Genomic DNA, 15,153 nt, shown 5'->3' on the forward strand with positions numbered 1-15,153 from the left:
ACATGCTCTTCTTACAATGTGACTTTGATACTCCTCTCTTAGAGAGATGGGGTCTATGTCTTCTCCCCTTAAAACTAGGGGGCTTTTTGTGACTGTTTTAACCAATAGAATATAGTGAAAATGAGGCTCTGTGATTTACAAGACTAGGTCATAAAATGGACGCAGCTGCTCTGAGGACAAAAACTTGGAAAGTCTTTTCTTGTTTGGAATATGAAGAAAAAGGAAGCTCAGGTGTAGATGCATTATATAGAGTATAGTGTATTAATGCTTGCCTGGAAGAGATCCTGCTCCACTCTGGTAGAAAGTTATTATCTGAGTGGAAAATGTTAGCACCAATAGTGGTGTGAAAATGGAAGCCCGAGAAAAGAGAGGTTGGAAGAATAAGAGTCAGGAGCTTCTCTGAGAGTCAAATGTTGACAAGTCATCCAACAAAGCAATCAAAGATTTTAGATACAATCTGCAGCAAGTAATAAGGTAACTTTTCCTGAATTTTATCAGTGTGTCTCATGTTTCATTATATCTAAAGACCTTGCACAAGAAACCATTGTAAGGACAGACATGGTGGTTCATGCCTGTAATCCCAGCACTTCTAAAGGCAGAGTTGGGCAGATTGCTTGAGCTCAGGAATTTGAGACCAGCCTGGGCAATATAATGAAATCCCATCTCTACAAAAAATACAAAAATTAGCTGAGTGTGGTGGCACATGTCTGTAGGCCCAAGCTACTTGGGAGGCTGAGGTGAAATGATGGCTTGAGTTAGGGAGGTCGAGGCTGCAGTATGATGTGTTTGTACCACTACTACAGTCCAGCCTGGGTGACAAAGTGAGACTCTGTCTCAAAAAGAAAAGGAGAAAAGAAACCATTGTAAATGATATTTGAGAAACAATGGGTCAATAATGAGGATGGTGTTGAGATAATAGAAATTGACCCATTTTAGTTTGGAATAATTTTAAATTTACATAAGAGATGCAACGGTATTACAAAGAGTTCCTATATACTTTTCACCCAGTTTCTCCCTAATGCTAATGTCTTACATAGCCACAGTACATTTGTCAAAGCTAATGTATTAACATTGGTACATTAAACTATAGACTTTAATTGGATTTCCACAGTTTTTACACTAACATCCTTTTTTTGATCCCAGAATTCAGTCCAGGATACCATATTTGGTTGTCATGCCTCCTCCAACCTGTGATAGCTTTCAATCTTTCATTGCCTATCATGAACCTGACAGGTTTGGATTTATTTTGTAGAATGGAATGGTCATCATTTTGTTTTTTTAAATTATTTTTTTCTTTTTCTTTTTTAAGAGATGGAGTCTTGCTGTGTCTCCCAGGCTGGAGAGCAGTGGTGTGAGCTCATTGCAGCCTCCAACTCCTGGGCTCAAAATATCCTCCTGCCTCAAGGCCTCCCCAGGAGTTAGGACTACAGGTGCATGCCATCACATCTGGGTGTTTGCCTGTTTTTCTCAAGATTAGACTGTGATTATGTGTTTTGAGGAATAAAACCACAGACGTAAAGTGCTGCTCTAATCACATGTAAAGGGAAACATAATCTCAACATGACATATCACTATGGATGTTAAACTTGTTTGGTTAAGCTAGCGTCTGCCAGCTCTCTCCACTGTACTTACTATTTTTCTCTTTCCACAATCTATTCTTTTGAAGCCAGTCACTCAAGAAGGGAATTAAGCTCCACTTCCTGGGAAGTGGTATCTATATTATTATTTAGAATTCTTCCATAAGGAAGATTTTTCTTTTCCATTTATTACTATTATTTAATCAGTATTAAGTCACATGTATTTATTTTATACCGCTGGGTATACACTGCTATGGTCTGTTTAGGCCCCTCCCTGGCCTCCACCAAATTCATGTTGAAATTTTAACCCCCAAGCTAATGGTATTAGGAGGTGTGGCCTTTGGGAAGCAGTGGCAGCTAGGCCTAGTGTTCTTATAGAGACCCCACATAGCTAGTCTCTTCCACTGTGGTGAGGACACAGCAAGGGAGTGCCATCCATGAGCCAGAAAGCAGGCCCTTCCTTACCAGACAGCGAATCGGCCTCGACCTTGGGCTTCCCAGCCTCCAGAACTGTGAGAACTACATTTCTGTTGCTTATAAACCATCCAGTCTATGGTATTTTGTTACAGAAGCCCAAATAGACTAAGACGCCTTTCAATACTATGTTACTTTGTTGCTCAAGTTGTTCCGGCTTTGGCCATTGGCAGTTTTCAGGTTGGCTCCTGTATCTTTTTAATATATCCTCATCTTTTTGCTTTTTAAACATTTCTGTGAATCAAGATGTTCAGGCAGCACTGGAAGTCTGGTCAGTACTTACAGTTCTTGACAGCTTCACTGATGGATTCTACCAGTTTCTTCAGAGCCTTCTGGTCCATGTCATGTGGCTTTAACAACTCCAGAATTTCCAGATAGCCTAGCTTCAAGCCTGGACATCCTGAGCTATCACTGTTTCCAAAGTTCGTTACTCCAATCCCAACATGGAATGTGACCATGGCAACATCCCAGCATCCCAGCAACCAAACACAGAAGGTTCTCAAGTAACTGGAAAAGTATGAAATGTTTGCTACCACTCCGAATATGGTAATTTCATTAATGTTTCTGTGATCTAAAAATTCATTATTTTCTGAGACAGGGTCTTGCTCTGCCACATCGCCTAGGATGCAGTGCAGTGATGCCATCTCAGCTCAATGCAACTTCCACCTCCTGGGGCTCAAGCAATCCTCCCACCTCAGCCTCATGAGTATCTGGGATTACAGACATGCACCACCACACCTGGTTTATCTTTTGCATTTTTTGTAGAGATGGGATTTTGCCATGTTGCCCAGGCTGGTCTCGAATTCCTGGGCTCAAGCGATCCACCCACCTCCACCTCCCTAAGTACTGGAATTACAGGCCTGAGCCACCGTGCCCGGCCTATTTTTATTTTTTAGACAGGGTCTTGCTGTGTCACACTGCCCAGGCTAAAGTGTAGTGGTACAATCATAGCTCACTGCAGCCTCAGCTTCCCAGGCTCAATCCATCCTCCATTTCAGCCTCCCAAGTAGTTGGGACTGCAGGCACGAGCCACCACACCCAGCTAACGTGATTTAAAAATTTATAGCAATTCCAACATTTATCTTTTCTTTGGGGCTAAACACCACTTCAAGTGGTATTTGACACCATTTATACTCCTTCAGCACCAACAGAACAGTTGAAAACATATTTGAACACATAATAACTAAATAAATTACAAATACCTTATTAAGCTGGAAGTAATCTCCCAGGCTATCAGCAGCTCCTTCAAAGGTTACAACCTCCTCCAAACTCTAACAAAGCACCCTTTTATGATATCCAAACAGAAGCTTCAATCTGGGAGCTTCTAGAAAAATGTAAAAACTCACTTTTACCCCTCCAACTTTGATTGGGTTGACTGGTAGGATAACATGGTGTGACTATGCCAAAGCTGACTAAAATGTCAACTGTTCTAACTTGTTGATTGTAAAATCCTGGTAGTGAGAACAAACAGGTCATCTATGTCTGCTGGCCTTCACTGTGGTAAGGCAAGAAAATGTATTAAAGTGATTTTTAGAATTTAGGACACTAGATTCTTACTAACTTTTAAATGAAATATAAAATCAAAATTTAAAATACAGCAAAGGCTGGGCGTGGTGGCTTATGCCTGTAATCTCAGCAGTTTGGGAAACTGAAGTGGGAGGACTGCTTGAGCCCAGGAGTTTGAGACCAGCCTGGGTAACATAGGGAGATCCTGTCTCTACAAAAAAAAAAAAAAAATTAGTTGGGTGTGGCGGTGCATGCCTGTCACAGGTTCCAGCTACTGGGAAGGCTGAAGTGGGAGGCTGGCTTGAGCCTGGGAAGTCAAGGATGCAGTGATCTATCATTAAATACAGTTGGGGGGAAAGAAGGTTTCTCAAAACTTTTCTTAAGCAAATAAATAAATGAGTATTCATAGACTTTAAGTTAAAAAGTAGCAATTTTTAAAAAACTATGAACCCTGTCACTTAAGTTTGAAGAATAGCTGTTCTCACTTGGTTTCTGTGAGCCTTGTCTATGGGTCTCCATGAAATGTCAGAAAATTAAGCAATAGGTTTTTAATACAACTTGATTGAAGGAATGTAAATCTGTATTCTAGTTAAAATAAATTCAGGACACTCTAATGGTATTTAAAACAACTAAATATACTAAGGGCAGCCAAAGGAATCCAAACAATTACAAAGAGGTAGCATGAGTATAAAGCCAATTTTTCTATCTGGAACATCCACGGATTTATGGCAGTTATTCCAGTACCGTTATCCTAGTAACATGCCTTGTATTTGTAAAAAATTGGTGTAAAGTTTGTCAAGAAAAAGGGTAGTTTGGAAGGGAGGAAGAGATGTTAGTAACTTGCACAGGGTAATAACTTTGGAATAAACATAACTGATAATATGACTCTGTCAGCTAGGCGCAGTGGCTCATACCTGTAATCCTAGTACTTTGGGAGGCAGAGGTGGGTGGATCACTTGAGCCCAGGAGTTTGGGATCAGCCTGGGCAACATGGTGAAATCCCACCTCTACAAAAAATAAAAAAAATCAGCCAGGCATGGTGGTGTGCGCCTGAAGTCCCAGCTACTCGGGAGATTGAGGTGGGAGGATCACTTGAGCCTGGGAGGTCGAGGCTACAGTGAGCTGAAATCACACCACTGCACTCCAGCCCAGGAAACAGAGTGAGACTCTGTCGCCAAAAATAAAAAAAACTAAAAAATTATTCTGTCAAATTTTCTTTTCTTTCCATACTTTGTTAGGAGGCTGTTAAGGCTACCAACAGAGGACTAGAAAAAAGTGCTGCCCAGACAGTTAACACATTCTGGAAAGAATATAGTTTTTCACCAAATCACCTTCTTCCCCGTCTAATAAAATGAACAGTTGCTTCTAGTGGAATACAATCTTTATATACCTATTGGACTAGTCTGTAAACCTGCACTTCCGTGTCATAACAAAAGTGATGACCATGTAATCTGATCAACTTATCTTCTGGCATTTTCATGAACAACAATTCTAGGAAACTTCCTTTTGGATGCAAAATGTCCCTTAAATTTTCTGTGTATTCAAAAGCATACAGATATCTTTTATTAGGAAATAGCATGCAGCTTTGAGTATAAGAAACCAAGATATGTGTTTTTTTAATAGCTAAAAATTTAGGGATATGTCTTATCTATTTCCAGCTTAACATCTAGGAGTGTTTATCTTTGTAAGTTTACTTGCAGTCCAAAGGGAGCTGATAAGAACACAGCTATTTTTAAGTAAAATAGCTATTTATTCAGCCTGTTGTCATGCCAACATGTTCTGTGCATATACCACTATAATTAGCACACCCTTTGTAACAGGCAAAATTGTACATCAAGTTGTATGTCATGTTACCTGATTATATAAAAATGTAAAATGAAAATGAATTATCAATTCCTTTTAACATTCCTAGCAAACAATTCAGCAGCAGACATGAGGCACAAAATCTTAGTAAAATATGACACAGGGAGAGCAATAATGTAACTCTTATTTAAACTTAACTTGTCATAATTTGTTATTAATATACAAAGACAACAAACTTTTAAAACATTACATTTACTAAGATTCTGGCAATAAGACACAGCATACCAGGCTTGCCACTCAACTTGTTATTGTAAGTCTCAGCTTCAATATGAAGCCGTTTTTTTTTAAAATCAAAACCCTGCTTTTTACATGCTAAATATCTTGGCAAGTAGGCCATTAAACATAGTAATGAACTTAAGACAGCAAGAGTGAGGAGTTAACAAAAGCTAAACATTGCAGCCTAAACAAAATTCATACAAAAAAATAAACTATCACTAGTTACATAAAATTTTCCTGACTGGTTAAAACTTAGTATAAAACATGCATTTTAGAATCTTTAGCTATCAAGTTCAAAAAGTACCAATGTCTATTTAAAATAATTCCTCTCCCAAGCCAAAGTGTAGTCAAAATTAATTCAAATGACATAACACATTCTAATGCTAAAAAATATTCATTATTACTAAAGTGGAGGTAAATCCCAGAGCTTTTGGGGCTTTCTCATGCTGCAAATGGCTGTTTCTCTGGTTCACTCAAAGCAGCATATGACAGCATCCAAAGATGACACTAAGCTCAGTAAAGGGCAAGACTGCTGGTAGCCAGCTCTGACCTCCCCGTGAAGCATGGCTACTGTGTCCATAATACAGGATGTGTGAGGATCAAAGGCACACTATTCTGCTAGCTAAAGAGATAGCAAACCACCCCCCAACCCTAAAAGCTCCTTCCCCAGGTAAATAAAAGTATACGAGGGGAAAAAATTAAAATACACTTATCTACAGAGTAAGGGTTTTGAAATATTAATGTAATCCCTCCTTCAAAAATTCTAACTAGAGTCATCTGGTCATTTCTGATTACATCTTAAAGATGTATCCAGATTCAATTTCTGTTGGTTTATCCTTAGACGCTTCTAGTCAAAAGTATTAATTTTATTCCCAAATATCTTAACCACTAGTACGACTGCAGTGTATTATCTCCCAGAGTTATCAAGCACTGGAAGAGAAAAAAATAGATGTTCAAGCAGCAGGCAACATTTATGGCCCTTTCACACAGTGGCATCTGAGTGGCTACTGAATAGTCCAGGAATAATTCTAAAAACAAGAAAATTCATGCATTTTAGTAAATATGTTGTAGTTTTCACAGTTGAAATTTCCTCAGACATTGCACTTTCTTTATAAGGGAATCCTGATTTTTCCTAATGTTACGGTGAGTCAGGACTTGAACTAGCAGCCTTCTTTTTCTTCTTCTTACTGTGTTTCTTATGCTTCTTTTTCTTTTTTGTTTTTTCCTGTAAAGATAATTCCATGTTAGACATTACTATATAAAAATATGCAAATTAAAAGCCTCTTTACCATGCTTCTAAGCTACCACATAATTCCAAACAATCCACACAACCAAGAAAACTACTCAAAACATTCCTCAAAAAGTCTCAACAACCAGTATCATATGAGGACTAAAACAGTTCTTGTCAATTTTCAAAAAGATAGGGAGAAACTCTTAAGTCATTAGCACATTAACATAACTTCTAACAAAATTTCCTGTAGGAAATAAATTCAATTGAATCACGCTACCAATCACTATATTTCATGCTATATAACTTCTAAAGGTAAAGTAATTGCAGTTACTGGAATGGAGTAACCAAAGAAAAACATAATTGTTTTTGTAAAGTAGTTTTCAGACAGAACAGAGATTAAATTTGCCAGTTTTAAGTAAATAGGTACACAGGTATTGTGTACTGCTCACACTGGCAGCACTACTTGAAGTTGTTGTCATTAATTATTAAATTATTAAATTAAAATCAACTAATTAGTACAAAGTATCAATGTATAGTTAAAAAGTCTACTTTGTTAAGCAAAACAGATGTCTGATTTTTAGAAGAAAATGCCACTAATGCCCGGTAAAAGTAGTTAAACTGTGAGTGGATTGAAGGGAGCTGGAGTTTTGCTGAAGTCTGACTCTCCTATTTCTGTTATAGAAGGCAGAACTTTTAGAAACACAGATATTTGGAAAGTTGGTACCAAATGAGAGACTGCTGCTAGTGTACTGATATTCAAGAGAAGAAAATGAAAAGCAAAAAAGGAGAAGAGACCTATAAGGATGGTAACAGCAGAGCTTCCTATCCATTTCCTATCTATCAGCACTATCTACTCTCCCCTCTCTCAAAGGCCTCTACCACTCTGTGGCACTAAGCTAATTTTCATCATTCTTTTCTCACTACATGTTTGAAGTACATAGGGAACATTATAGAGTCCAAAAATCTTGTAATTTGGGCTTTTAAAACTAAGTTTTGGGTATAGGTTGCTTTTTCATAAAAGGATAGCTAAGCACTCTCTTCTAAAAATCATTTTCTTCTTAGCTTCCATGACACCTCTCTGCTGGTTTTCTTCTATCACAAAGACCTCTTCATTTCCTTTGCTGGCTCTTCTTCCTCTGGCTGGCTTTTATGGCGCTTCCTTCCATTGTTTACCACATACTCTCCCAGTCACATGCTTTACATTCCACTTAAAACCAATGATGCCCAAATCTTTATATGCAGTCCTACTCTTTGACCTCAGGACGATAAGTGCCTCATTAACAGCTCTACCTGGGATGTTTCGTAGGCATATCTGAAATTAGCACAACAAAATGCTTCATTTTTCTCTCCAAATCCTCAGCCATCTTAGTAACTGGCACTACTTATCTGTCATTTTGCTTAGGTCAAAGAATCTAAGCTATCTCTGATTCTGCTCTTTAACTCCAATGTCCACATTCAAAATACCAAGCAAGTCTTACCATCTAAGTTCAAAATGTATCTCAAATCCATCCTTGCCAGTCCAACTCCATTACTATCACTGCTGTACAAACATCATTCCTCACTTGTGCCCACTTATCTCCTGTACCAAAGCATTTACAAAATGTAAAATATTTAGGTCACCTCTTTGTTTAAAACCCTCAGAACAGCTTCTTGTAACATTCTGATGAAAACACACTTTGCTGTGTAATGTAAGTAAGCCTCTGCTTACTTCCTACCCTCATTGTATGGCATTCCTCTTTCCCCACCAGGCATTAAGCCACTTACCTTCTCTTAGTCCCTCAAATATATCAAGCTTATTCTCACTATAGGTCTCTAAGAGCTCTTCCCTCTGCCTAGGATATTCTTTCCTTTGATATTCACATGGTTGGCTCTTTCTTGTAAATCAGATTTCAGCTTAATTTCACTTCCTCAGCGAGGATTTCATGAGCCCGTCCCCACAGTATCTCTCTCACGTATCATATTCTTCTATCTCATACTCTTTTGTACTCTTAAGACTTAGAAAAGTGCCTGCATAGAGATGCTTCATACATACACACTAGCTGAAAGCATGAAACAGTGAAAGTATGCAAATACTTATTTGGTTATGTCTTAATTAATTAATCCGAACCACAGACCAAAGCTATCTTCACCCAAACTATTTTCACATTCAGAACAAACAAACAAAAACTTATTTGTCATCGTAGGCTTGGAGCACATAAAATGTTATTTCTGAATCATTACTAGGGGAGCCTTCCTATCAGAGAAGGTACCTCGTTTTAAGAGTCAGGAAAATTCTGGGAAGGGGTTACTCAAACCTACAAATGATGATGTTTTCATTTTTCTTTCACCTTTCCCTAAGAAAATGCCTTCAAAGGTCATAGCTCACATTTATACTGAGGGCCCCTAAATTACTTTGCTGATATTGTTGGCATTACTCTTTGAAAATAATCTCTGTTCACCATTTTCTCTTGGTTGATCTGTTTCTTGTTTGGATACTACTTCTATTTTCCTTAATTCGCCTCTTCTTTCTCTTTTCTTCTCAATTTGCATTAATAGCAGAGTTTGGCTTTAAAAGCTATCAAAATAATCTTTATTAATGAGTCATTTATGTTGTCATATTATTATTTTTTCATTGCAGCTAGTGCTTAGAGAGGCTTTTTCTGTTATTACCAGATTTGGCTGATTTGGAAGTAACTATTATCAAAGATAACGGAAATCACCATACTTTGGTCTCTCGTATTTCATATTGTAGCTTAAGGAAGTCAAACAGAAATTTGAGCTTATATTTCTTTTTTTTTTCTTTTTTTAAGACGGAGTCTTGCTCTGTTGCTGAGGCTGGAGTGCAGTGGGGCGATCTCAGCTCACTGCAACCTCTGCCGCCCGGGTTCAAGCAATTCTCCTGCCTCAGCCTCCCGAGTAGCTGGATTACAGGCGCCCGCCACCACACCCGGCTAATTTTTGTTTTTTTTTTTTTTTAGTAGAGACGGGGTTTCACCATATTGGACAGGCTGGTCTTGAACTCCTGACCTTGCAATCCACCCGTCTCGGCCTCCCAAAGTGCTGGGATTACAGGCGTGAGCCACTGTGCCCCACCTGAGCTTATATATATATATGTTTTTTGAGACGGAGTCGCACTCTGTCGCCCAGGCTGGAGTGCAGTGGCGTGATCTCAGCTCACTGCAAGCTCTGCCTCCCGGGTTCACGCCATTCTCCTGCCTCAGCCTCCCGAGTAGCTGGGACTACAGGTGCCCGCCACCATGCCCGGCTAATTTTTTGTATTTTTAGTAGAGACGGGGTTTCACCGTGTTAGCCAGGATGGTCTCGATCTCCTGACCTCATGATCCACCTGCCTCAGCCTCTCAAAGTGCTGGGATTACAGGCGTGAGACACAGCGCCCAGTCCTGAGCTTATATTTCTAACAGTAAAATACTGAAATGGAAACAGGACATGCTTGCTACCAGGGTATTTGTTATTTTTCCTGAACCATTTTGACTTTCTCCTACCCATGAAGTGAAGCTGCTGAACACACCACACCTTTCCCAACAAATACTTATTTGGTCCCAGTAAATCCAATCAAGCTTTACCATGACTCATTTTATATTAAACCAAAACACCTATTCTATTGTCTGTAAAAACGTTAAGAGATACTTGCTGTTGCTTTTTCTCGTTCTTCACTGCTTTTCTTCTTTTTTGCTCGCACCTAGAAAGTTTAAATTTTTGTGGAGAACAGAAGACAAACATGTAATTTGTACTCAAGGCATTTTTCTTTCATTCTCTATCTTGCATCTTCAAAATTTAAATGTAAAAAACATTTTGACAATCACAGGACATTTAAAATAACTCCTGTTATATCTCAATGAAGTTTCAATAAAAAACATAAAGGAAGGACAATTAAGACGTAAAATCTCTAGACAGCTTCTCTTATATTCCCTTTCAGCACCTAAAAAAATGTGGTAGAGTGGAAAAAAACATCAGCTTTAGGCCGAGTGTGGTGGCTCTTGCCTGTAATCTCAGCATTTTGGGAGGCCAAGGCAGGAGGCTTGCTTGAGCCCAGGAGTTCAAGGCCAGCCTGAGCAACATAGTGAGAGCCCCCACATCTCTACCAAGAAAAAAAAAAAAGAAAAAGAAAAAATAGCTGGGCACAGTGGCATGTGCCTGTAGTCCCAGCTAACTGGAAGGTTGAGATGGGAGGATCACTTGAGCCCAGGAGGTTGAGGCTGCAGTGAGCCCTGTTTGCACCACTGCACTCCAGCCTGGGTGACAGACTGAGACCTTGTCTCAAAACAGGCAAACAAAACATCAGCTCTGAAATGAGATAGATTCCAAGGTCTGAATCCTATCTTACTCTCAACATCTGTAAAATGGAGATAATATCCACCCTCAAGGGGAAGTGCCTAAAATACAGCAGGTATTTCTCTCACTCTATGGTGCTCAACAAAAGGTAGCTCTATATTCAGCGTAGTTAGTATAAAGCCAATAGGTTAAAATTCTAAGTTAAGAATTATCATCCCATTTATATTTTATTTCAATCTTTTTGAGTGTGGTACACTGGATTTAAATTAAACTGAGGCTGGGAGCAGCGGTTTGTGCCTGTGATCCCAGCGCTTTGATAGGCCAAGATGGGAGAATTGCTTGAGGCCAGGAGTTCAAGACCAGCCTGGGTAACCTAGTTAAGACTTCACCTCTACAAAAAAATTTTTGTTAAAAATTAGTGGGGTGTGGTGGCATGTGACTGTAGTCCTAGCTACTTGGAAGGGTGAGGTGGAAAATCACTTGACCCCAGGAGTTCCAGGCTGCAGTGATCTATGACTGCACCGTTGCCCTCCAGCCTGGGCGATAGAGCGAGAACCTGCCTCTAAAAAAATAAGAATAAATAAGCTGAAAGTTGCCAAAGCTTTCATAAACTTTCGTATTACATGTTAAGTCCAAATGTGAGATATTTCATATTAAACTTGCTACTATGTAGCAGACAAACATAATACAACACTAATACATTACATACAAAACAATATTTATAAATTTGCCTAATGTTGAATTGCGTGGTTTTGCTGCTAAGTGACTACGACATTAAATACATGACAAATATGTAAAAATGCAATTAACAATAAAAGGAAGCATAAGGACTAAAAAAAATACAACACATTAAGCACTAGAGATCACAAGCTCACAACAGAGATCACTAACTCACTAGCTCTCTTTACCGAGCACCTAGGAAACAATATTTTTATTGTTATTCTTGTTATTACAATGACTAAGTGTGACAGCAGATGTACTACATCTATATTTAGACAGGCAGAGATGAGGGATGCTGTCACGCCATGTCCTTAACAGCCCTGTACATCCTCCACGACTTTTGAATAGCCTGCTAAACATTCATGTGATGAATCCGTTTACAATACAGAAACTAAAATTTTTTTTTTTTTTTTTTTTTTGACAAAGTCTCGCTCTGTTGCCCAGGATGGAGTGCAGTGGTGTGATCTCGGCTCACTGCAGCCTCCGCCTTTCTGGTTCAAGTGATTCTCCTGCCTCAGCCTCCTGAGTAGCTGGGATTGCGGGTCTGTGCCACCATGTCTGGCTAATTTTTGTATTTTTAGTAGAGACAGGGTTTTGCCATGCTGGCCAGGCTGGTCTTTAACTCCTGACCTCAGGTGATCCATCTGCCTTGGCCTCCCAAAGTGCTGGGATACAGGCGTGAGCCACCACACCTGGCCCAGAAACTAAATTTTAAAAAATAATTTTTTTAAATTTTTTTAAAGAGATAGGGTTTTGCTATGTTGCCCAAGCTGGTCGTAACTCCTGGTCTGAACTGATTGTCCTGCCATAGCCTCCCAAATTGCTGAGATTACAGGTGCCACAAGAGGCTGAGCCACTGCACCAAGCCTCTTGTGCAGGATTTTAAGATATACTGTAATGCCACCGTATGGTTTTTGAAGGGCGTATGTAATATACACCTGCTACAGCCTGCATTTTGTTTTTTCTTAAGATTCTATGTCTTCTGGTGTTATAGCATTGACTGATTGATTGAGATGGAGTTTCACTCTTGTTGCCCAGGCTGGAGTGTGATGGCACAATCTTGGCTCACTGCAACCTCCGCCTCCCGGGTTCAAGTGATTCTCCTGCCTCAGCCTCCCGAGTAGCTGGGATTACAGGCACCTGCCACCACGCCTGGCTAATTTTTTTTTTTTTTTTTTTTTTTTTTTAGCAGAGATGGAGTTTCACCATGTTGGCCAGGCTGGTCTGGAACTCCTGATCTCAGGTGATCCACCCGCCTCAGCCTCCCAAAGTGCTGGGATTATAAGCACGAGCCACTGCGCCTGGCCTGGTGTTAATCACATTCAGGCATTTACACTGAAATACAATTTCATAAAATTGCACATTATCATTATTATTTTTTTAGAGATGGGGTCTTGCTATGTCACCTGGGCTAAAGTGCAGTGGCTATTCACAGGTGGGATCAGAGTGCACTGCAGCCTCAAACTCCAGGGCTCAAGCAACCTTCTTGCCTCAGCATTAGCTTTCATTTCAGGAGCAATTACAAGACATTGCTATAAAATGGGGGCAATAGGTCTTAAAGGACCGAGTGCCACTGTTGCAGACCAAGAACGATGAAATCAGAAAGGAGAGAGGCACAAACAAACAAAAATGCAAGACTCAGGGAACGGGGAGATGAGGAATATAGTAGACAGAGATAGAGCTGTACAGGACTGATACAGGAGGAGGCTAATACGGAAACGATTAAAGAATCATGAAAACCAGCTCTTGTTGCAATCTGCTACCACCCCTTGTAAGCAAGGGTAAGATCCTCAACTCTTTTAGATTACACTATTGGGGGTTAAGTATGTCGATTGCTAAAGAAAGCTACAGTTTTAAAAATAAATGATTCTAGGGCAAACTTGGCTTAGATTTTACTGTAACACCAAGAATTATGCAAACTTTAGCCACCATTTACTCTGTCTCAGGTATGATGCAATGCCTTTCGTAATTTATCATCTCATTTAGTTCTCACAACGAAGTAATATGATATGTTTCCTGCCAACATTTCTTCTCCACTTCATCACCTTTCTACTCCCCGAAAAGTAGCTCAAAACACAGCTAAATATCAACTAAACTGAGATAGTATATGCAATGTTCTATTTTAACAATGTAAGAGAATGTTGGGTTTCAACATGCTGTATGTTACACAGCTTCTTTCATGTAATAAGAATGGTAGCACAATAAAAAGAAAATATTAGAAGACTAAAAATATCTCAGATTAGAAAGGTATGTGGAAATACAGTTAATTATAAAAAATAATAGATAATTATCTTCTGGAAAAAAGCAAAACTCATTCTGAAATGAAATAACTTTCATTTTGTTTTTTCATACTAGAAAGGTGAATAAATTAAATATGAAGTATTTCTTTTTCTAAGTCATATTTATTAAATCAATAAGCATTTTAAAATAGAGAAAATGGATTTGATCATATACTTACCTCCTCAATATACTCTGATTCTGACAAGGACTCAGATGATAAAGGTTTATCTTCAGAATACATCTTTCTCTTTTTGCTGAGTCCTTTAATATCCTATGAAAAATAAATACATTTATCTTGACTCAGAAAGACATACTTTGTCACACACATTTTATGTTTCTAAGTTCTATTTAATTCTTCTAATTATTATAATTACCCATTTTTATTTTAGAATGTCTAAAAAGTGTAACATTTACCAGGATTTAAGTCTTTAATTCCACTAAAGCAATATTAAATATATTGAAAAGAAATAACTACATATCCATTTAGATGTAATATCCACCTTATTTTCTTAAATTATACAGAATAGACTTTATACAGTCATATGAAACATGCAGATAATGTAAGATTTGGTTCCTTTGTATTCTAATTCTTTTGTTTCTACCCAGGATTGGATTAGACAGGCCTAGTACTGCAGAAAAGAAAATAAATGGGTGATTATCTGCAGTGATCTAAAAGAATCTCTATGTAGTAATTCCTTTAGTGCAAAGTGTTAAATGTAAATATGTGTTTAAAAAAATCTTAACCTCTAAGTATTTTTAATGTTGAAAAAGTGAGTAACTCTGGAGAAGGAGAGGGGACTGAGATTGGGAGTAGTACTTAGGGGCTTAAATATATATTTGAAGAAATAAAAAAAAATTATGACAACACCCAAAGCAAGTGTAACAAAATGTTAAGATTTATTCGAGCTGCATAGTGGATATGCTGGTTATCATTTTATTATTTTTCATGGAACTGTTCTGTATATCTGAAATAGTTCATAACAAAAACAAAACTACCGAATGGAAAAAATGTTC

At 38.5% G+C, this 15,153-nt stretch overlaps 1 protein-coding gene across 4 annotated transcripts in view; it reads right to left on the reverse strand.

Annotated features, from left to right (window-relative positions):
• Nucleotides 1-5,526: 5,526 nt before the first annotated feature.
• The window catches only part of FAM133B (family with sequence similarity 133 member B), a 29,718-nt gene continuing 20,091 nt past the window's right edge, over nucleotides 5,527-15,153 (reverse strand). For 3 of the 4 annotated variants that reach the window (XM_055114710.2, XM_003809733.5, XM_034964449.3), the window contains 3 exons: nucleotides 14,318-14,410; nucleotides 10,499-10,546; nucleotides 5,527-6,861 (listed from right to left, as the gene is read on the reverse strand). In XM_055114710.2, the coding sequence (XP_054970685.1) occupies nucleotides 6,775-6,861; nucleotides 10,499-10,546; nucleotides 14,318-14,410 (228 nt within the window). In that variant the 3' untranslated portion in view covers nucleotides 5,527-6,774. The remainder of the gene's footprint in view (nucleotides 6,862-10,498; nucleotides 10,547-14,317; nucleotides 14,411-15,153) is intronic. The other variant, XM_034964450.3, reaches the window with a different exon arrangement.

Source organism: Pan paniscus, chromosome 6 (genome assembly GCF_029289425.2).
Source record: "Pan paniscus chromosome 6, NHGRI_mPanPan1-v2.0_pri, whole genome shotgun sequence".
NCBI lineage: Eukaryota > Metazoa > Chordata > Mammalia > Primates > Hominidae > Pan > Pan paniscus.